The sequence below is a fragment of the Rhipicephalus microplus genome, chromosome 10 (assembly GCF_043290135.1).
Source record: "Rhipicephalus microplus isolate Deutch F79 chromosome 10, USDA_Rmic, whole genome shotgun sequence".
Classification (NCBI taxonomy): Eukaryota; Metazoa; Arthropoda; class Arachnida; order Ixodida; family Ixodidae; genus Rhipicephalus; species Rhipicephalus microplus.
In genome coordinates, this window is record NC_134709.1 from 20,319,494 (window position 1) to 20,343,815 (window position 24,322).

The 24,322-nt window shown below is 45.7% G+C and overlaps 1 protein-coding gene across 1 annotated transcript in view; it reads left to right on the plus strand.

The window, feature by feature from the left end:
- The window catches only part of LOC119181368 (uncharacterized), a 127,907-nt gene that overhangs the window by 99,690 nt on the left and 3,895 nt on the right, over positions 1–24,322 (plus strand). Inside the window, exons 3-14 of the mRNA XM_037432589.2 lie at positions 6,078–6,198; positions 8,476–8,669; positions 9,308–9,459; positions 10,408–10,552; positions 12,706–12,791; positions 15,888–16,110; positions 17,109–17,417; positions 18,687–18,893; positions 20,869–21,033; positions 22,969–23,053; positions 23,141–23,210; positions 23,287–23,373. Of these exons, the coding sequence (XP_037288486.2) occupies positions 6,078–6,198; positions 8,476–8,669; positions 9,308–9,459; positions 10,408–10,552; positions 12,706–12,791; positions 15,888–16,110; positions 17,109–17,417; positions 18,687–18,893; positions 20,869–21,033; positions 22,969–23,053; positions 23,141–23,210; positions 23,287–23,373 (1,844 nt within the window). The remainder of the gene's footprint in view (positions 1–6,077; positions 6,199–8,475; positions 8,670–9,307; positions 9,460–10,407; positions 10,553–12,705; positions 12,792–15,887; positions 16,111–17,108; positions 17,418–18,686; positions 18,894–20,868; positions 21,034–22,968; positions 23,054–23,140; positions 23,211–23,286; positions 23,374–24,322) is intronic.

Sequence of the window (24,322 nt, forward strand, 5' to 3'; positions counted from 1 at the left end):
CATTGCCTATCAATAAAAAAATGACTATACAGAAAGAAAGAAAGAAAGAAAGAAAGAAAGAAAGAAAGAAAGAAAGAAAGAAAGAAAGAAAGAAAGAAAGAAAGAAAGAAAGAAAGAAAGAAAGAAAGAGAATAGGTAGAGGAAAGACTGACAGGTTCCCCAGGAAGAAATCCGCTTGGCTACCGCCTACTTGGGAAGAAGGAAGCAGGTGTGAAGAAAACAAAAGTGGAGCACGGAGTTTGCCGTGCCACTATATAAAGCCGAGACAAAAGCGTACCTAAAAGCAACGCACTAAAATTGCGTGAGACCAATTGCAACTTTTCGTTCAGTACGGTTTCTCAAAGAAACCACAGCAACGTCCTCACAAATTTGCTCGCGCGGTTGACTAGGTAAACAAGTGCCCCTGGATATCGCACTCTGTGAAGGGCGACGGACTAGCTGGCCCAATGTGGCTAACAGGGCCGATCTTTGGGAGACAGAGCAGGTGCACTCACGGAGAAGGTGTGCGATATTTCCGCTGAACCTTCGGAGTTGAAGAATTGCCATAGACATTCCAATAGTGAACCAATACGCAGAGAACGCCATCCCCAAGGCAGAGAAAGAGCAGCGTGGTAGAATCACTGCGTCGTAAGAGGTTGGATGAAACATGTAATTGATGATCAGTGTTTTAGGTACGTAAGCGCGAAAGTGTAAACGTCGGCGAATTTCACCTGTACAGCTTTAAGTGAGGTGCGAGCACACGAAGTATTTTTACTGCTTCAGATCTTGATAAATGAATGGCGACACTGTTGATGTCCTCGTGGGTGGATCGGGCAGCTGCTTCCACTGCTTCATCATTGCTCCGAACTTATAATGTTGCACACACATTAATGTTGTCTTTTCCATATATATATATATATATATATATATATATATATATATATATATATATATATATATATATATATATATATATATATATATGGGGGGGAAGGAGAAGAGAAAGTTGTCGTTTGCCCCCCCCCCCCCTTCAGCAAAATCCTGGCAGCGCCTCTGACCCGCGCGATCAGCATATGAATGCTTTAGCGTATTCGCATTCATTGCCTAAGGAAACTGAAGCTATGTGTAGCACATAGATGGGAATATGATCATATTCGTTCAGTTTTACGCTCGACATGTTGCGATTCAATATGAAGTCTTACAGGTAGTGCGCCGGTCATGCCTAGTTTCTGCCAATGTGCCGCTAAGATTATCAGTGTGCGGTAGAGACTCTACAGCGTGACCAGTGCCTCCCAGCACGCTTTAAGACACTGGGCTACGCTGTACAGTGTGGCCCAATGCGTTTCAGCGCACTGGGCGACACTGATTGATATGTGGGGTTTAACGTCCCAAAGCAACCATATGATTATGAGAGACGCCGTAGTGGAGGGCTCCGGAAATTTCGACTACCTGGGGTTCTTTAACGACACTGGGTGACACTGGCCACGCTGTACAGTGTGTACAGCGCCTCGCAGTGCGCTTTAGTACACTGGGACACACTGCACAGCCTTTCCAGCGCTGAAACGCACTGGAGGATACTGGAAACGCCGTTTTTTGCGATAGGGAACACGCACGATGCTGAATTTAGCAGGAACAATCTGGCCCCTCTAAAAAATTCATTGACAAGAGACCTAATCCCGGGCGCGTAAAGGTTGATCGATTGATTGATTTGTGGGGTTTAACGTCCCAAAACCACCATTTGATTATGAGAGACGCCGTAGTGGAGGGCTCCGGAAATTTTGACCACCTGGGGTTCTTTAACGTGCACCCAAATCTGAGTACACGGGCCTACAACATTTCCGCCTCCATCGGAAATGCAGCCGCCGCAGCCGGGAATCGAACCCGCGACCTGCGGGTCAGCAGCCGAGTACCTTAGCCACTAGACCACCGCGGCGGGGCAGCGCGTAAAGGTTGGTGAATCCAATTTTCTGGTCGTTTATCCACATGTCCACTGCGATAACAAGGCCTTCTGCATCGAAGAGGCAATGCGCACCCCACCTGAACTCCAGATTGAGAAACACGACACCGGTGCCATGCGACTTCGTCTGCGTATGTTTAGAAAAAGCGGGCAACAATTTAGAGTACTAGGTACTTTACTAGAGGAGGGTTTAAAGCCATCCCGTTGCACCTTACTATCGTGTGATTAGAAAAAGTAGGGTAACGATTTAGAGTACTAGTTACACCACTATGAGAGTGCCTAAAGCTGTCTCGTGGCTACACTAACAGAAATTTCGCAAGAGTTGGCTGCACTGTAGCACTTTTCAATCGTGCGTTTAGAAAACGTATCTATCTATCTATCTATCTATCTATCTATCTATCTATCTATCTATCTATCTATCTATCTATCTATCTATCTATCTATCTATCTATCTATCTATCTATCTATCTATCTATCTATCTATCTAGCCGCCTACAACTTTTAGCTATCCTGGCTGTTTAAATAATGGTATCGATACGAAACTTGGTATGGTATAACATGAATGTATCATGAGAATATATGACTGGCCATAACAAGAAAATCATGACATGCATGTCATGAATGTCATGCTTTACATCTCATGGTCTTGCTGCTCTTGCGGTGGTTTCGTTCACATGACTTGTTGCAAAACAGGTGTGGTATGACATGATTGCATGGAGAACACAATCGACAGACCCTAACATAATCATGACAGGCGTGTCATGTAACGACATAACTACATGCCACGCTCATGATGCTCTGGCGGCCGTTTCGCTAGCGTCACATATACCAAATTTGGTATTGCACTACGTGAATGCATGACAAAGGTATGTGACTGGTGCAAATATGATAATCATGAGATTTGTGTCATGTAACACATGACTATATGCCACGCTTATGATGCGCTGGTGGCCGTTTCACTAGCTTCACTTATACCAAATTTGGTATTACGGGGCGTGAATAGATGATGAAGTTACGATACTGAAGCAAACATAATAAACATGATATGCGTGCCATGTAACAACATGACTACATGCTACGCTCATGATGCGCTCACGGCCGTTTCGCTAGCTTCACATTTACCAAATTCGGTATTACGCGACGCGAACGGACGACATAGGTAAATAACACACCCACACATTATAATCGCCACATGCGTATCATGTGACAACATGACTACATGCCACACTCTTGATGCGCTCGCGACCGTTTCGCTAGCTTCACGTATGGGTAATACGTGACGTGAATGGATGACGAAGTTACGTGACTGGTGAGAACATGATAATAATGAAATGAGTGTCATGTGAGAACATCACTACATGCCACAGTCAAGGCGCCATTACAATTCGACGTGACCCGACGCGCGTGCGCGTGGGCGCTGCCGTCGGGCCGTGCGGACGGACGCCGGTCGTGTCAGTCGCGCTTGGCGTCAGACTATAAGAGTTCTCGCGTTTTGCTAACGTAGCGTCTCTGTGGGCCAGCGAGCTCGCACCAACGTTACGTTAGAGTATATTGGGTCCTTTACGATGCACTCGAGTCCCTAGCTCCACATATACCAAGTTCGGTGTTACGTTGCGTCATTGAATGACGAAGGTATATGACTGGTGCAGACATGATAATTATAAGACGCGTGTCATGTAAGAACGTGACAACATACCACGCTCATAGCGTGCTCGCGGCCATTTCGCTAGCTCCACATGTACTAAATTTCCCATCACGTGACGTGAACAGATGAGGAATGTAAGTAACATATTCAAAACATGATAATTATGACACGGAAGTCGTGTATACGGCATAATTTACCGCCACCTCGTAACGTTGCGGTGATTTGAAAGCGACATATCAACCTTCCCCATTCGTGCTTCAGATATCATCGATTCCCACTGTACGCGGGATCTGCCAATTTTTTTTAAAAGCCGTTTCTCACAGTTGGCGATTATTGATCAAGTTCATCCGAGCTTTGCCTGTCTAAAAATGATGTTGCCCAACGTACTAATTCTGCCTTTCTGCGTCTTTCAGTCAATTTTCCACATAGCTGTGTATATGCAGTTTTATTTCAACAGCGAAGCGGTCTAAGCCGGTCGCGAACACAATAGTGTATCGAAGGTGCACAAGAATGACCATAATCATCGAGTATGTGCCGCAGAAACGGACGACTCGCACTACTCACCACCATAGAGTTGATATACAAACTGTCTGTACATTAACTCTATGCTCATCACTGGTCCATTAAAAATAAAGAAAAGAACAGGCGGGTGGCAGACACCGATTAAGATTTCTTATGCGATTCCTAAAGAGAAAAGAAGAGAAAAGTGAGCCCCGTAACTGTCTGCATCAGAGTGCGATACCTCAACAGTAGCTGACGAGGGATGAGGGTAAGGGGGTATTAAAAGGGTAGGATTAAAAGTATAGAAGCAGAGGGGGTGGGGGAGAAAAGAGGATCGCACAGGGACGGCGACACCCAGAAGTAAGGAGAAGATATATATAGGAAAGGTGGACACGGTCGCAGGAGTCCCAAGACAGGGCACCACTCAGCGAGAGCTTTTGTCGGTGGCAGGAGATGGCGTAGGGCGAGCCAGTCGGCCATTGCACTGTCTTGGGAAATCGCGGGGGCACAACCAGTCGGCACGAAATCCAGAGAGCGAGTCCAATCAAGATTTCTAGACAGACGTAGCCGGCAACTGAGGGAACATTTTTATAAAGGGTCGGAATAAGCTCATGGACGCACGTTTAAGCTTCGCTGAAGCATCTGCACGGAATGATTCAGCGGTTGGTACGACGAGAAAATACTAAGGAACGGGAAAGGCAGTGGAGGTTTCGAGATGACCCCGGAGCAATGGAAGGTCCACACGAATGGCGACGTGGCCGTATGGGAGGTGCAAAGTCTCGATTTAAACGCGCGTTCCTGCCTCGGCAGCTTGGACGTCCGTGGCCTGTCTGTGTATGTCCGTGGCCTAAGCTGATCCTGAGAACCAACCTAACATTACCTAGCTAATAGATGATTGATTTGTGGGGTTTAACGTCCCCAAACCACCATATGATTATGAGAGACGCTGTAGTGTAGGGCTCCGGAAATTTTGACTACCTGGGGTTCTTTAACGTGCGCCCAAATCTGAGCACACGGGCCTACAACATTTCCGCCTCCATCGAAAATGCAGCCGCCGCAGCCGGGAATCGAAACCGTGACCTGCGGGTCAGCAGCCGAGTACCTTAGCCACTAGATCACCGCGGCGGGGCTACCTAGCTAATAGAGCAACCACATAAAAACCAATCTAGAAACAACCAGACTAAACTTCAGAATCGTCTGGCTTCACTGTAATGAAGCCTGAGGGAGTTCATTGCCCTTTAACATTTCTCGTGTTGTGTTGTTGCATTATTACCCAGCCGCGCCGATTTTTTTTTGTCGTGTCGGCTTTTCTGCAGCTCTTATTTGTATTTTGTTCTTAAGAACGTGCACTATTATTTTTTACTGTTTTATTTTTGGCATGCGCTTGCCCAAAGACTTCACAGTTGTGTGCACTGCACGCGGTAAGTTTTGTACGATGAATATGATGGTGTTGATAATAATACTTATAATAATTATTATTGATATATTTATTACCATAATTGTTATGAGGAGTCGACAGATGTGCTCATTACTGAGAGGTAGTGTTGAAGAGTCATGAAACTGACCACTCACAAACACTCGATATGAATTATACTGAACCTGTCGTGCAAACTCAGTATATATGGTGTTTTGAGTTTACCGATGGAGACGCGAAGTGGAGGAGGTAAAACTTTATTCGACCAAGTGATTATGGCGCGTACGTCCCAGGGTGCCCGCGCTGTCCCACTATCCACGTCATGGAACTACACGTGAAGTGTGTCTAACAAGGAACTGAAGGAGTGCGATCGTCGGTTTGTTCACTTCCGATTTTCCGTATTCTCTCAAATTCCCTTGATTCCTAATCCCCTTCGCCTAATGTAGGGTAGCAATCCGGAAGCACATTTGGTTGACCTTCAAGCCTATTTTTTTTCCTCCCTTGATCCACACCTTGTGGAAGTGGTTATTAAGTGATTTCTGCTTTGAAGGCTTACCTGTTAATTGCATCGGTCATTTCAGACTCTCCGCAGATGCCTGCCAAACCGTCGTGTTCGGGAGAAAAGTTTGAGACATTCCAGTGTGACTGGGAGACACCGGACAACCGAATCGAGACTCGGTATACAGTCAGTCTGCTAGTTGGGTAAGTGTCTATTTTTTAAGGGGCGAAGCTCCTTAACGCGTGGGTCTGTCCATCCTCCGTCGTTGTCGTACGTAGCCACAGAGAAACGAGGTAGCAGATGGCGGTACTTTGAGTGTTCACTAGATGGGCGCACGGACGGACGCATGGATGGACGGACGGACAGATCGTCTAGCAGACGAATGAACGGATGGATGGACGGCCGGAGCGGGTATGTGCCACAGGGGATGCGAGATGTCGGTTCTTGGAGTGTTCACTAGATGGACGCATGGACGGACGGACAGATAGACGGACGCGCGAACGTATTGACGCACGAACAGACGGACGGACGGATGCATGGATGGACGCGCGAATGGACGGAAGCAAAAACGAACGAACGGACGGACGCTTCGCCCCACTCATCATCATTCACTCCGTAGAGATGCTGTGATTTTTTTTTTTTTGCGCGCTAATGAGTTATATAGATCGACTGAACGTAACTGCGGCGTTTAGTAGAGCTACGAGATTAATGCCAACCCGCGCAATTTTCAGTTACTTCTGAGTATGCTTGGATATGCGTAGAGGTCAACAAGAATTGCCAAGCTCACTCAGACAAACTCACAAAATATATTTTGCCCTTTGTGGGCACACACAAACTCAGACTACATGCAATTTTTGGGAGCTGGACTCACAGTCCCAAAATTTCCGTATACCGGACTCACTCGGACTTAAGCTCACCAAACCATTCATTGCTTCCCCAGAGTTATTCAGACTCAGCTTGAGTCCGAGTTTGTCGACACACGAGTCCGTTAGCCTAAGATTAGCGCTTTCGACCAAGGTGTCATTGCTCTTTAAAACCAATATCTCATGTAATCAGTGCTCTTTTTGGACTCTTTCGATGTGGAACCAGAATTGGAGTAGAAAATATGAGTGATTGTAAATGAGTAAGGGCTTCTTTTTTTTTTGCAGGAGACGAAAAAGTAAGACATATTTTAACACAAATACAAAGTAAGACAAAGTAAGAAGAACTTACTTCCGCGGAAGTAAGTTCTTCCGCGGAAGAGTTGGTGGAGGGGTGAGGTCAAGGCAACCCTCCCTACGTAATTCACCCCTCCGATAAATAAGTATTGAAATAGTGTATAAACGATGCTAATTCAGCATACGTGTGAATTCATGTATGTTTAGTATAAACGTGAATAAACGTTAGCTGTAATTCTCAAGATGAGTAGATAGGAATTATTTGCGAAGCTATTTCCGAAGTTTCGCCGAAGAAGCCCCCTACCGCCGACTGTCTTATAGAAGGTACGAAAGACAACGCGCTGTGTAATCGGTGAACTTCGGAAATGAAAATGACGAGATCACATGCCTCTCACGAACAGGCTGAGTTCGGCCTGCGGCTATGGTGGCTGTACTCTGGTCTTCTGAGGGGTGAAGGCGGGTACTGGAATGCAATGTCAGGGGTCCTAGCCTGCCATTATCGTCAAAAACATGCATCGCCATAACCATGCACTTTATGTTTAAACAATTACTGGACAGCTCATATTAGGTAAATGCACGGAACATTCATGGCGCCCCCCTCCCCCCCGAGGAGGAGGGGGGCCCTCCACCACACCTGTGTGCCCCCTTTCCCCATGAAAATATACGTTATTCTCATTCGAGTATGTAGGAGTGTCTGTCATACCAATGCGAAAGGAGTACACCTTTGTGAATGCAACACCCAACCAAAGGCGGCATAACAGTGTCGCATCGGAGCGGGAAAGTTGTGATGGTAGCTTTAGCTCTAGCGAAGGATCCAGTTCATAAAATCCGCGACTACTCCGCGACTACTCCGCGACTACTGCGGAGATGACGAGACCATCGAACACGTCCTGTGCAGCTGCGCTTGCTACGACGCACAGCGATGCCAGCTACGGATGGTTTTGAATCGACTTGACCCCGGACCATTTTGTGTGCAGAAGATACTAGAACCTTGGACATTTGCCTCAGTTGCGCAGAAAGCAGCTAAAGCACTGCTACTTTACCTTAAGTCAACAAACCTGAGCGACCGCCTGTAGACTGTGTGTGCTCCCCGAGTGTGCTCGTGATTGTGTGTACCTTCTCATCTTTCTGCAACCTCTTTTCTCCCCTTTATCCCTTCCCCAGTGCAGGGTAGCAAACCGGATGTGCGTCTGGTTAACCTCCCTGCCTTTCCTTGTATCTTTATCTCTCTCTCTCTCTCATTCGAGTACAATCGACTAAGATGGCGAACGACTTATGACATTGCCGAGCCTTATCATTATGCTTGCTCTTGTTTGGCCACAGGCCAAGAACTGCCTTCAGTCGTATCGAGTGCAAGAATTCCGTGAGTATCAAGCCGCGGAAGCTGACTTGCCAGCTGAAGACTTCGGGAAGACTCATCTACAGGATCGAAGAGGAGGTCCTCCGTTTCGAAATCGTTGGAAGCAACATGTTCGGTGCCAAGAAATGGGAATACGTCGTGGACCACTTTGCCAACGGTAGGTCCCCTACGTTTTGCTTGGCTAGCCGCCATGTGAAAAAAAAAAATTGAAGTGCCTAACACATGTTAACACAATGTTGAATTTCATCTGGGGATAGTAGCAGAATTACAGTTCACCAGCCGGTAGAAATCATGTACACCGAAACAGCAATTCATAAAAATAGTCGAATCGTTTTGATGATCAGTTTTAAATTATGCGCCACAAAACACATCTCCTTTTTTGCGATCGAATGATTAAAAAACGTATCCACACAAAACAATGAAGACGACAGCATTGAGATGTGCTTTTCTAAAATAGTAAGTTTAAAGAGACTTTGTTGTTACTCTAGCAATTAGAAAGCATTTTATAATTCGTTTTCAATTGGCAAGCTGCCAGGAAAATGTTGCTAGTTGTTTTAGTGTCCAATATTGCAACTATCGGATACCGGGGTGCTGATATGCTTTGAAACTACTTGGAAAGCTCGCTAAAATCCCCAAACTGTTAAACCAAAATGTAGCATGAAATTTGCGGTTATATAAATAAGGCTACTCATATCTTATGTATTATAAACACTTGTAACATGGGTTCGTGTACGTGACATAATACGACAATGCGGCGTCTCAAATGTGGTGTTACATTACTGTTAATGTTTGCAGTTGTGCTCGAACCTCCGAAAGTGGTGTACTGCAACGCCATGGCGTTCAATGCCAGCGTGAACTGGACGGGATTGCCTCCCATATCGACTTTTCCGGATGTGGTCTACGAAGTGCGCGTGAAGCACGACAACGGCGAAGACATCACGATATCGGTACGCTGAAAAGATAAGAAAAACGGCAGAATTTTCGTCTCTCGCTTGAGATCTTTATGGCGCTTATCTTTTTGAGTTGCTTGCAATGATTCTCTGCAACCGTTGTCTACCATGACCCCACCGCCAGGCTGCAGCGAAGAAGGCGGGAGATCTTTTGACGAATGCCTTCCCCTAACCCATATGTTTACTCGCATTTCTATTCTCACCTCATTAGTCCCCAATGCTCATAAGGTTCGGAAATCGCCACCCTGTCTTCTATATTCCTCGGAACTTTAGTGAAGATTTTTTTACCAGTTCATATCTCGGTCACTTCTTCACATGTGGCGTGGAAAAGATGTTGTCATCTAAAATACCCGGGTGTCCAGCTTCGGGCCACAAACAAAGCCAGTGAGGAGGCTGAGAAGCGTTGCCCGGCTGACTATACCTCCCCTTAGGAATAATAGACCTTTAGGATTAATAAACTTTTTTTTCTTCTTGAGACATACATTCACATGCAAGGTACACATTATTGGGTAAGCCTATCATAAAATGCTGTGTATTAGAAAAATAATGACAACAGTAAGAGTCAGTAGTGAAAGACAGATAGATCATACGTACAGAAAATAGAGATACAACACAGTGACAGAAAGAACGAGAGAGCGAGGTAAATGGACGCGCGCGCACTTGGAGGTACACGCGAAGACTGCAAGCGGTGCAGTGAAGTGTCGTCTGACGCTTCCTCATTTTGATAGGGTTTCCCAAGACGATACGCTCCTTGAAAGCAAGAAAATAATCAGTCGGGTGCGTCTCTCATAATCATATAGTGGTTTTGGGACGTTAAACCCCACATATCAGATCAGAATAATCAGTCGGGAAGGTATATCCCGTAAATGCTTTTTTGCACGCCTAAGAGAACCTTGGCGTAGGTCAACGAGCCGTAGATCACTTTTTTTTTGTAATTTCCAACAGGTCCCAAACAGGCAAGTCACCTCTGTGGAGAAGCTCATACCGAACACCCGCTATGACATTTCCGTGAGGGTCAAGTTCGCCAAGGCCAAGGACCAAGTGTGGAGTCCCTTCGGCCAGAGTCGCTACTGCAAGACAAGCAAAACACGTAGGTTCTGTCCCATGCATTGTAGAGGGTGCACCGCGGGGCATAGAAGTTCCAAGTAGTGAATAAGAAATGATTAGATCAAATCGTAGACAACTTAGAGCATCTTGTACTGTATAGGAACGCAGGTTATCACTTTTGGCGATTGACGAGAAATCCAGAGATTTCGCTTTCAGAACTGCAGGCGATTCAGAACCTCAACTGCTCCACTTTGGTTTAGAACAAATGAGAACACCATACAGTTCTATGCAGTAAGCCATGGCCGTTCCCATAAGTTAGCCACTGCACGTAAAAGCAGCGTCTAAAATGAAGATGCCATTACAAAAAAAAAAACGCACACATCTTCCACGTAAACGGGAACCCTATAGTTTGCGATGCAGCCATGGGTCGACTTGAAGTTCTGTAAGGAGGTATACTCTTTATTCATCACCGTATAGACGTTCATGCTTGCAAACGCAGGCGCGCTTTGCGAGCACTCGCCTCCACCGCACTCATGTTCATGTCTTAATTCACACTATACTATGTTGTGTTCGTGAGAGAGAGAGCTGAGTAAGCGCTTTTATACAGAGCAGCACAGCGCTGCTAGTGGTTTCCATTTATAGACGAGCACGCGCCAGAGTAGAGCTTGGCTCCGACGATGGGCAAAGAACAAGCCTGGACTATAAGCCGCTTCAAGGAGGATTTGCGGCGCTTTGTATGGTCCACCGCAATCAGCGGATCGTTTAGGAAAAAGGTTGACGATTGAGCAGAACGTATGTACTTCACTGCAGGAGAGTAGTGAGTCATCCCTGAACTTTACATCATTTTTGTTTAGAACAAATCACCGACAATTTAAAGTACGATGTACTCCATACTATATAGGTTTTTTTAGAAAAAGTACTTGAAGGGAGTCCTCTCACACTTTTCACGACTTCAAGGTTTGACATGTTTTTCCAGCTGGTTGCGTACGCGGACGGCTCAAGAGATAAGTTCCGCAATAACGGCAGCGTTAGGGCCACGCAGTGCAAAGTTATTCAGCTAGAGATATCAAGATACAATGAAATGGATGCTCACTTTCAACTCGATTTTCGTGGGCTCACCTTACCATGTTTCCCTCAGTCGCTGACGTCGGAAGGCTGCCCAATAAAATGAACTCAAGGTCCTACCCTACAAGAAGCTCGACACGTGCGAAACGAGCCAGCTCGCGAGCGCTTCTATAATATTTTGTAGCTTTACTGATTTTTCTTTTTGCAATGACGTATATACATATACGTCATTGAAAAATGGTAGGTGTAACCTTAAGAGACAAGAAGAGAGCAGAGTGGATTAGGGAACAAACGGGGGTTAAGGATATCATAGCTGAAATCAAGAAGAAGAAATGGACATGGGCAGGGCATGTAGCGCGTAGACAGGATAACCGCTGGTCATTAAGGGTAACTGACTGGATTCCCAGAGAAGGGAAGCGGGTTAGGGGGAGGCAGAAGGTTAGGTGGGCAGATGAGATTAAGAAGTTTGCGGGTATAAATTGGCAGCAGCAAGCACAGGACCGGGTTAACTGGCGGAACATGGGAGAGGCCTTTGTCCTGCAGTGGACGTAGTCAGGCTGATGATGATGATGATATACATATCAGCGCTATTACATTTTTTTTTTATTTTCTTAAGATAACGGCGCCCGGAGCGTCACTGGCACGTTTCCTCCAGCACATGGCATTCGGCGCATTCTTTGACCAGCTTTGCAGTATTCAAGCTGAAAAAGCCGGAGAGGTTTTGTCTCTGTCACTTTGAGTTGAAAAAAACATGATGGGGAAAAAATAAATCAAATAATAATCTCTATTTCGATACAGTGCCGCGATAACATTTAACGTTACATTTATTCAATCATACGGCAGCAACCTTCCGGCGTCTTTTCCGCTCGCAGTAGTGCTGGCGAGCGCCACTACGAGTTATGCAGTCGGCACCGCTGTTTTCAAGCTTTAGAGGGCCCCTTTAATGATTCAAAGTACTTAGTATTTTGTTAGTACCATGTTCGACGATTTAGACAATGTACTTTACTATGGGGGAGCACTAAGCTTCCCCTGCCACGAAAAAGGTCATGAGATCAAGCAGCTAGTATAGAATACAACTAGCGCTTAAGTGTTCAGCTATAAGCCTTGATATTATGCGCATTTATCGTCCAGGACCAACAGTGCTGCCCAAGGTTGCGGAAAACAGCTTCATCATCCAGGACCTCGACGACCGCCGGAAAGTACGGCTCTATTATCAGGTAGCGGCTGATCTTGACAATTACGTGCATCTCTTACATTATTCCGAGTGCATTCGAAGTGGTAAGGAGGATAGATGTCATATAATGATCTATTCGCGCAGTGATAAGAAAGATAGATGCCATATAACGATCTATTCAATCAATGATGCAACATAAAGAGAGAGAAAAAAAAAACGCCATATCCATGAAGTGAACGAGGATCAAGGAGCTTGCTCCGGATGTTAAATCTGGCAAACAGTGAATCGATTCAAATCATTTGTGGAGTTCAACGTCCTAAAACCACTATTATGATTATGAGACACGCCGTAGTGGAGGGCTCCGGACATTTCGGCCACCTGAGGTTGTTTGACGTGCACCCAAATCTGACCACACGGGACTAGAGCACTTCCGGCTCGATCGAAAATGCAGCCTCCGCAGCCGATATTTGATCCCGCGACCTGCGGATCGGCAGCCGAGTATTTTATCCACTAGACCACTGTGGCGGGGCGGTAAAACGTGAATCCTCCGTACATCCACTCGACCCTCGTACAAAGACGCCCCCTATCAGGGGCAGCAAAAGCTTTAGGATGTTAAACCCCCAAAAATTGGTTGCGTCTCCCATCGGAGCTCGCGTTTTGCTAGCCTAGCGTCACTTGCCCAGCGTGCCCTCTCGTGCAAAAAGAGATACGCGTGCGTCGTGTTCTATTCTGACCTTATCATTTGCTCTGGAGGAAGTGTGGCTACTGCGGCGGGACGAATGGACGAGGCTCAGGCATAAGGGGCAAGCTCCTAGAAGTTGTCCACCCATTTTGTAGCGCAAGTGTCCCCAAGGAAGCGAAAAACCGCATTGGAGACCTGGGTGTGGTACCGTGCCGCATAGAGTTTCCTAAATCTAGAGGGGCCTCTGGCGCTGCGATTGTTCAGCGACCATGGGAATGATGGGTAGTACACAGATTTGCCTATAGTCTTCGTACTTGCGGGCGGCAAATCGCACTTGTGGCCTCGTTTATTGCTGTGCTTCGGTTTTGTTTTGAGGCAAAAAAAAACGAACCCTTTTGAACTTCGTGATCCGATTTCAACAAGTAATTTTAAAAGAATTAGGTGGTTAAGTGCAACCGCTGAAAGTTTGTTGATTTTTTTGTTTCGTGAAAAAACAGCTCCAAGCCACGTGAACACACACGGAGCCAGAAGCAGGCCAGAAGTACGAAGATGAGGCAAATAAATCTGCGTTACTACCCATCATTCCCATGCTCGCTGAAGTGCCGTGCGTTGCAGCTCCCATAGACACTATAGCGCCAGAGTTCCCTCTATGGTATATTAGGAAACTCTATCCCGTGCAGGGAAAAGGAGGTCTTTTGGCGACACAGAGGGACCTCCGCTTCCCTGCAAGGTACCGCACCCAGGTCTTCAAGGTGGTTCTTCTCTTTGTTGGGGACACAGGACTGGAGCACCAGCTGTAGACGGTTTCAAGAATTTAAGCGTACAAACAAACCCCGGAAAACTTCCGGTCACCTCATTTACCAGCTCCGAACGTCGAAACTGAAAGCACGTTCTCAAGTTTCTCTTAAATGTAAGAACTGTCTCGCTTTAGTTTTTTTTTTTCAGATGAAAATAATGTGTAGGGAGTTCAAAGGAACCTGTTATAATTTTTATGTAGCTGAAAAGAACATTTATTTGAACATGTTTTGCCGAATAAGGGAAGAAAACTGTAGAAAATGAGAGAGATATTTTCTAAAGCTCTTCTTTCCCACCGATGCTATTGAGGCACATCGGTGGAAGGAACCGGATGTCATCAAGGGTCTGTGCTTGTAAACAGAGAGTGTCTTATGGAAGCCACCCACCGCGTTCTCTGTCATAAACGCCATTTTCCTTCTTCTCCCCTCTTCTCCACATCTTCAATGCCTTCTTCCCATTGACCTACAGGCGCTGTGCTATGCTCCTAACTATATGGCTCCTAAATTTATGGCTAATTATAGGTTGCGTCTTTTGCTTTTTTTCAACCTCTCCTTCTCCTCCTCTCACAATGTAATACCCGACATATGCAGTAAATCCTATAAAGTGCGGTAAATTTGTACAGGTTTTGGAAATGAGACGCACCAATGATTGGATATCGGGTATAGAAATTTGATTATTCATCGCAGTCGCTTGTTCCACGTTGACATGTTTCATCGCTAATATTCAACGCAGAAAATTTGGGCCTGTTAGTTGGTGTAGAACTTGCGCAATTTCGTAAGCGCAACATAAGGAACACAAAAGGGAGACGAATGTAAAGACGATGTGCATTTTACTGTTTTACGCTTGAAATATTGTTGCCTGGTACAACAGGAGTGTGGCGCTATTAAGGACGTGGGGAAAGGGCCGATTTCCGGCGTGGAGGACGGAAAATGTTAAGGGGTAGCATAATGGTATGTAAGTGAAAGAAAGAAAGAAAGAAAGAAAGAAAGAAAGAAAGAAAGAGAGAAAGAAAGAAAGAGAGAAAGAAAGAAAGAATGTCTGTCTGTCTGTCTGTCTGTCTGTCTGTCTGTCTGTCTGTCTGTCTGTCTGTCTGTCTGTGTAAAGCAAGAATATCTAAAACAGCCTGAACAAGCTACGCATCGCAAGCATTCGTCACTGAAGATTGAACTCGGCCAAGCATGTTAGCAGCAAGAACAACAATGTAGAACAAGAGTTTTTTTTTTTTTTTTTTGCCGGTACGACTAGGGATGGAGGCCACTTCTTCTGCACATCTTTTCCCCTTAACGTTTCAATTACCCCGGCCCTGTTCACTTTTATTTTCAAATTGGCACTGCCTGATATATGTTTATTGTGTGGGCAGAGAATTTGTTTTTCTTACTTCACAATGAAGAATGTCAGCCTGTCTGTTCGTCTGTCCGTCCATCCGTCCGTGCATCCGTCCATCCATCCGATCGTAGCTCAGGCTGCGTATAGCCTGACATAGCCGAGCTGAGCCACTGCCAAGTTTTTCGTGGTACGGGAAGGGCTTCAAATTGTTTTCGACAACATTGATTCATTTTCCCTCCCTCTCATCATTACTACATTCGAGTGATGTATTCGAACGCCAACGGCTGTTTGCAAATCTCTCCGTCCCCTCTCTTGTCTCCGCGCCACCACGAGCAGCGAGTGCCGAAATTCCTGTGGAACGGCGACCACATGAGCTACGTGCTGCACTGGTGCAGCAGCAGTGGAGAGTGCGGCACGCACAGGGTGTCCGGCGAGCGCTCCTACGCGGACCTGTTCAACCTGAGCAGAGTGGAGAGCTACACTTTTCACCTGTACTCCGAGAACGAGCTGGGCCGCTCAAACAGGAGCGTCCGCGTGCTCGTGCCCAGCGCCGACCTGGGTGAGTGGTGTTGAAATCATAGATAGATAGATAGATAGATAGATAGATAGATAGATAGATAGATAGATAGATAGATAGATAGATAGATAGATAGATAGATAGATAGATAGATAGATAGATAGATAGTTAGATGAAAGATAGATAGATAGGTAGATAGATAGATAGATAGATAGATAGATAGATAGATAGATAGATAGATAGATAGATAGATAGATAGATAGATAGATAGATAGATAGATAGATAGATAGATAGATAGATAGATAGATAGATAGATAGATAGATAGATAGATAGATAGATAGATAGATAGATAGATAGATAGATAGATAGATAGATAGATAGATAGCCTCATGCACTGTCGCGGAGCTTTTCGATCGTAAGCATATTTTTACCGGCCATATAAACTGCAGATGATTTGATTCAGTATCAAAACTGGCCTGAACTTCCTCTTACGAAAAATCCGTGCGTAGCTGCTCTTTGGGACTTTAAAAACCAGCGCCTCGTCAAGCGGGTTTTGCTGTGTATCTCCGAGTGGCCTTCAAGCGATGAACGGATACTCCGTGACAAGCCGCGGGACATTTAGTTGTGGCGTCGCAGTTGAACAGGAGCACGAGCCTACAGGGAACGCGTCCGTCGGCTCGTCTGTCCACCTCTCCGGATGCCCTTGATCTGCTTTCTGAGGAGTACGCGAGCGTCTGTTGCAGGGTGGAGACAGCGTTTTGTTTTAAAGCTTTCGCTTCCGTAATCAGGCCGAGCCGAGCCAAGATTTCTGCAGCCGTATTTGACTGCCTGTCTCCGTCGTTATAGCGGTGCATGGTTTATCAAATATGACTTCATTCCAACCCGCCAACCATTCTATCTGACTGCTCTTCGTGAATACGGGCACCAAGAGTGGTGTGTGAGTGATAAATAAAGACCGAGTGCGACCTTTTCGTTTTGTCTTACCCTGTCCCTTCAAAGATGCTGCTTACGTGCGTCTGTTACTGGGGCTTCGTGCAGTTCTGCCGCCGGTGCAACACGCCTACATGAGCGAGAACCGAGACTCACAACAGCCTCGCTTCTCGCTCGCCAAGTGGGAAGAGAGGAGCCTGGTGCACCACTACACGCTGTTCTGGTGCCGCCAGGACAGGAAGGACGCGGAGTCCTGCGACGGCGACGTGTCCTGGGCGTCCGTCAAGTCAACGGGCGACGCCCTGACGGCGGTGGGCTGCGCGATGGCCGGACTGTGTCGCTACGGCGTCGCCACGCGCTCGGCGCAGTCCGTGTCCTCCATGGTGTGGATCGAGTGCATCGTCCCACGCAGCAAAGGTGAGCCGAACGAGTCCTAAACCATCTCGAGGTACCGGGTTACACAAATCTTGTAATCGTAAAAAAAATCCTAGCCTCCGTACGATGCACTTTGCCGAAATTATGCTGGTGCTGGTGGTGCAGTTTTTTTTTTCTGAAGACAGCACGCACATGAACGGAGAGAGAGTCTTTTTGTGTTACACGACGTAAATAAAAATAAAGACTGTCACGATGATATACAGTAGAGTACAGTGGATTTTAGAGCTCGTGGCTTACGCCCACACTGAGGGCTTGATGAAGAAAGAGTCTGATAGTTTTAATGAAAACCTTAAAGGCGCCCTGCAACACTTTCTAGCATGGTCAGAAAACGCTGCCAATCGGTAGTAGAGGCCCCCGACAACACGCGAGCCAAATATTATGGCGCAGCACACGGCCTGTAGTTCACAATAAATTATCAAAGTCAGCTAAAATTGCTTTCTTTTCTCTCGACAAATCACGGATTGAGACCAAAATATCACTCGTAGTGAGCCCATCAATCAGCCATTGGCCTATTTGAACATGACGCACTCGCTTATTACAGAGATCGCCGTGGGAGGCCACTACTTGTACTCGCGTGCGTGCGCGATCGCACAGAAAAAGCCGCGCATTCGATGAAAGAAGAAAGAAAGGAGGCCACGAGGCGCGCGTGACGTTTTTATGTGGCCCCGCCATCCCTCCCTGCTTAGCTTCTAGCGCTTTCGCCAGGACGAGAGAAGAGATAACGCAATTGCAGCATGCGACAAATCTTTGTAACTCCACTCGTATTGGACGGACTCTTAAAATTCTTGTGCCGTTTGAATTCGTGAGGCAATAACCTCTTCAAGTGAATTCATTCCATGGTTACGTGAAAAAGTGTTTCAAGGCCCCTTTCAGGTATATTGAGTGTCCGTGGAAGCAAGATGAAAAAAAAAACACGCATAAAAACTTGAAATTTTTAAAAATGTATAAAAAAGAAAATGTGGATACAACTCATGAACCTAATAATTTGTAAACCCCCCCCCCAAAAAAAAAATGAAATTGGGAGGAAAGAGGGAAAAAACAAGGTGTAAGTATGGAATCTATAGTCTCAATGTCTTTGACTATTTAGTAAAATCCGACAAGGTGATGATCAAGAGAGCTCGCTATCACACCAGTGACAGACACTTAATCGCATCGGTGACTTCAAGACGTAAAATAAATCAATATGATTAGACGTCAATATTTCATACTCTTGGAACATTTCAGTTTAAGGGATCTGTCTGGGCGTTTCAGAGTACCAGAGCCTATTCCAAGGAGAAGACGCCGTGCACTACGACGAAATCACGGACACGACGGTGCAGCTTGCCTTCCTCACCAAGTGTTCCGGCCTTGTCGCCAGCCGCGTCGTGCGTGTGTGTGCCGTCCAGGAAAAGGAGGAGCCTCAGCGTAACGAGACGTCGTTGGAAGCAACGGCTGATACGAACGCGCACAATGCAACAGGTAACGACATTGAAGCGAGAGAGAGAGAGAAAAGCAAAGCAAAGTAGGCGAAAGGATGTTAACTATGTTGAAGCCGGTTTGCTACCCTGCGCTGGGGAAAGGAAAAAGAGGAGGAAATGAAGAAAGAAGAGAAAGATAGGCTAATATATACGCCATGCACGCATAGCAGTGCGTACGGCGTATGTCGAGAACGTAATAGAACTGTGAACTGTGCCAGACGTTGAGGCCCAACAACTCAGCGGTGGGCCTCCAAAATCCCTATCAGATCAATGAAGTGATGCATTGTTTACGGATATCGCTTGTACAGACATTAATGTAACGCTATATTGATGTCTCATTTTGTTGCTCCACGTGACCAGGCCCATCGTGTCCCGCTCAGTTTCATGAACTAAGCCGACTTGTCTTTGCATGCATAGACGTTTTTCTATTGGGCAGGCGGTGTGTCCCTCTAGATGACAGCTGTTAGCCTATTCTTTCGCTATTAACTCTGTGTTGGAGCGTGTTCAAGCAACAACAACAACAACAACAGCAACAACTATTATTATTATTATTATTATTATTATTATTATTATTATTATTATTATTATTATTATTATTATTATTATTATTATTATTTCACAAAATAAAAGTGAAACCACTCTTACTAGGCATCAAATTATTCAATTCTCTCGAAATAAAGTCACGAACTCTTCCGAAGGAATTTGCGCAATGACAGCGAATATTCGTCGCAGGAAGAATTTGAATTACAGGGTCCACAACACTAACGTCATAAGAGGGTATGTAATGCGACATTTTATGTTTCCCGTCTTTATGGCAAGATTTACAGCACCTCGTTACGCCGAAAAAAAAATGCGCGGTCATCTATACCACTTCGTCAGTCAAAATTAAACCATACTACGTGGCCCAACCTGAATGAAAACGAAGGAATATATCCATTTGATGCTCTGCATTCTATCAAACGAAGCACGGTTTTATCACACACGGTAGTTATCTCGGCAAACATGTTAAGATTGATCTTTATTCAAGACGTTGCATATAATGGACTAATTCTGGAGAGCATACTTACATCACCTAAACAACGATTCTAGAGCTCATAGCAATTTTTTTTCATACCTCTGTTGAAACATACGGAGATAACCTCACCAGTGTTTTCAAACATATGAGTTGTGAAACTCCCCATAGGCTTCATGTATCAAAATCCGGGCACGTCATTGGCCCCGATGTGAGGAATGAGCAGATTGTCGCGCCACGTTTTCATCAACACACTGTGAAACACATTATTCGTGTTGACCCGCAGGTCGCGGGATCGAATCCTGGCTGCGGCAGCGGCATTTCGAATGGAGGCGGAAATTTTGTAGGCCCGTGTGCTCAGATTTGGGTGCACGTTAAAGAACCCCAGGAGGTCGAAATTTCTGGAGCCCTCCACTACGGTGTCTCTCATAACCATATGGCGGTTTTGGGACACTAAACCCCACATATCAATCAATCCATCCATTATTCAATCAATCAATCAATCAATCAATCAATCAATCACATTATTCGTGTTTTGCCTTGCCGCTCCTAGGCGGCGCAACAGTCAGATAACGCTCTAAAAGTTAGACCTACTGCGTGTCCGGGTTCCACAACGCAGTTTCGCAACTGGTATGATTGAATAACTCTGAATCTAATGACCTGTCACGTCATTATGACGTCATATGGTGGCGTCCACGCATAAACTTCTTTGCATCGCTCGTGTTGACGCCGATGGTCACGTTTCGCGTTTGATATGCAATCTAAGGTCTTCACCTAAATAACTTTTCCTCACTCTTTACTGCAATTCAAATTTATTACCCCACTTACAGAATAGTCGTAAGTTATTTATTTTAGATTCAATTAGGCGAGGTGGCAAGTACGTCTCAGGCTACTGTGTCGGTCACTGCGTATATGCTCGATCACTGTTTCCTCCTATTTGTTTTTTTTTCTTTTCTTTTTCCAGATGCTGATTCACCTGAGTGTTTCGAGGAGCTCGCGGGCCCCGAAAAGACGGTGCGCCTTTCTAATCTCAAGCCAGCCACCACGTACCAAGCCGACGTAAAGACAACGCTCGAAGACGGAACAACAGTTAACCATCGCCTCCTTATCTTCAAGACTCAAGCCAAATGTAAGTACATCGTCAGTGAGGAGCAAAAAAAAAAAAAAAATCTGTCAGACTCATCCCGTTGAAGGCCGCCGAAATCGCGAAGCTACAGCCCCACTTCGCCACGCTGTTGCCTTTGTATTATATTTACTTCAGGCAGCTACTTAGTTGGGATTTGAGCAAAGAAAGTCAGTCAAGGTGGTATTGAACTTTTTACGTAGTAATGGCCTATTCAATAGGCTATAGCACCTCACTCGATCTTGTTTATTACTTGTTTTTTTTTTTCACGCGTCTACTTATCTCCCCGCCTTCCTTCTCATCTTTCCCCCTCCATGCTATTTCCTGGTGGTGCCCACTCAAGTGGCTTTGATTTGTTAGTCAAACAAGCTACGTTAATTATAAGTTAAAAGATAGTTGCTTCTCAAGAAATAATCCGAAGAGACTAGTATCAGTGACTTTATCCCCAATAAAGTTTGCCTTTGAGAGGCTTCCCAAAGAAAACTAGTAACACAAAGACGCACTTTGAGCCCTATCTGACCCGAAAAGGTTGCCATGTTAAACTCGTTGGGCGTGCGAGGAAAACGCTCCTTCTCAATCGCCGAACTCCAACAGCTCATCATGCCGCTAGTAAGATGGCTGCCTCCACCGCCATCTAATGGTTGGCATGGCTTCACTTGTTGGCAAGAATTTCCACTACAGCAATTCTCTTTAAGCCTCCTTGGTTTCTTATGGCAAACGGCTAGGTTCCGACGCGCTTTCCGCCAGTCCTCACTCTCACCATATATGTGCGCGCCTGTCATTGGTCCACGCTTCCCGCTTAGCCTGACACTAACCCGTCTTGGCGCGCCTCCCATTGGTTGCTCACCTTACCAGGCAAGATGCTGGCTCCCCCTTTCCGCCAAACCTCTCCCAGCACTGCGCAGACATCCTTCCCCTTCTTCCGAGCCCTCCCCATTGCCACGCCACGAGACCATGTGACCACCAATACACCGCCACCGCTGGCGAATGATAGACTAGGAATACCTCCAGTGTTGAAAAAAATTTGCACGCTTAAAAATGCTTCCTTCTCCTTTGGCGAACAGCCTTAGCTTCATTGCTAAAAAAACATTTTTTTTCCCTACACGCGAAAGGCATGAGACAATTGTTATGAGAGAAGCCGCAGTACAAAAGATTGATTGCATATGTTGTGCGCACCAAATCATCTGACAGGAGAGTTTGATGAAATATTCTGTCCGATTTAAAACAGCTTTCGTGTGCCAAGTCGTATCGTCATGCCTACTTGTTATCCAGAACTGCGCCAATGAAGAAGGCTCAATTTTCACCTGTCTTTATTCCCCTTTTTTTCCTCTCCGGATCTCTGTATCTCTCTCTGGACTCGATGTATCGCTTATCAGAGTTGTTCCATCCCGTGCCGGAGAAAGCCACGCACGTTTTCTGGGGGCGAAGCAAAAGAGGGTGAAAATTACGCAATTTTATTCATCATCGTGATATTTTTCCGTATGCCGCAGACAGATTATGTCCGTCTTAAATTGCTCCGTTTTGAAAAAAAAAACGCTTCACTGGCGAAGTATTTGTTTTCCACAATTGAAAAACGAACACTTGCAGCTCCACCAGAAAAAAAGAGCGAGATAAGAATGTTCACACAGGCTCACATCGACCGTTACGTAACCTAAGTGGAAGAAAAAGATGTGTAACTAAATAATATTCTCGCAAAACCTAATGTAATCATGCGACAGATGACTATTCGTAAATACCTAGTTATAGGTAGGTGCTCCATTAGAGATAATCACATCAAAATTTTACTGTAATTCATGAACTGTAATGTGTTTAGAGCACCTCTGTTGTATATTTTCCAGTGTTCTCATAAGTTATATATATATACAGCATGCATGAAGAATCTTGAAAAGTATTTCTTGTCAGAAATGGACCATGATTGGTACTCACCTTTCTTTCCTGCAGCATCAATCTTCATCGCAACTTCGTTCATCGTGTTGTACGTGGTTCTGATCATCGTCGCCGTGGCAGTCGTCTTCTCCTGGAAACGGTAAGGACCGCAAATGGTGTGTTGGTTCATTCCTCAAGCCCCGGTAGCGTGAAACGTTTGCTAAAAATTCTCGTTCTTTCTTTCCAGCATATCGGAGTATATATCAATCTACAAGAACACCCCCATCAAGGTACTCATCCCTGCAGACTTCGCAAAGGTAAGTTTGTAGAGATAATCGTAAAGAAATTGCCGCTATATTGAAGAGTCCCCAAATCGTTTTTTTTTTTTCGCAGGAACCCATCAAGAAAAGCGAAAGCATACGATCCAACCTGCGAGAGTATGTGTTGGGAAGAAAAGATTGTCCCTACGGATTGCCACAGGTGGGAATTTCTGGAATGTTAGGCACAACCTTCTCTCAGTTAACTGCCATATCAATTATATGGTCACTCTCGGTGGGCCGTCGCCGTCATGTCTCGTTTAAACTCAAACTGAATAACATTGGCCCGCGCATCGTATGCTCTACATGCGAGTAAATGCGCGCGAGCCCTGGGGGACCAATCTTGCTGAAACAAAACTTTCCGGCCATCTCATCGGCCGAAGGCCACATGCACTAACGTCACCTCGCGTGCGAGGCCTGCCATCGATTGCTCCTCTAGCAGAGGGGATGCTCTCAACCAATACTTCGTCACACGAAGGAGCATAAGAGTGTGTCAGTGGGCAGTGGTGAGCGGGTGGAGAAGGGGGAATAGTTGCATGACGGGAGCAGCAAGAGAGAACTTTGATCAATGCGCCGCGGTCACGAGCGCTGACACAAACACATGCATTATTTCGACAGACATCAGTAGGCGGATGTTATATCCATGCAGTCTCTATATGCTCACCACTTACTGTTTTAGACTTTATCAAAAGCACTCGACTAGATACTAGACTGTATACTGGCTACTGTACATACGCACCACCTCTCCTTGTCCCCGTTATCATCCTTCATCCCTGTTTCCTTCCCCCTTCCCTTATCCCCTGTGTAGAGTAGCAGGCTAGGACGAACTAGCTCAGGTCAACCTCTCTGCCTTCTAATGAATTCTCTCTCACACACGCACCACTTACTTCACATTGAGCTGACGGAAAGCGCTCAAACAACTTCGCTCTCTGGAACAGCCGTATTCCCTTACACACCAGCGTGTTGTAGTTTCACGAAATGAGGTCCCCAAAAAGTTAGCTGCTAGCGTTACTACTTATAACATTTCGTATTGTTTCTGTCGCGCTCACTGCTTCGCTTTTGCGGCGATACTGATTTCTTCTTACTTTAAATGCCTTTCGAAAAACGTGGTA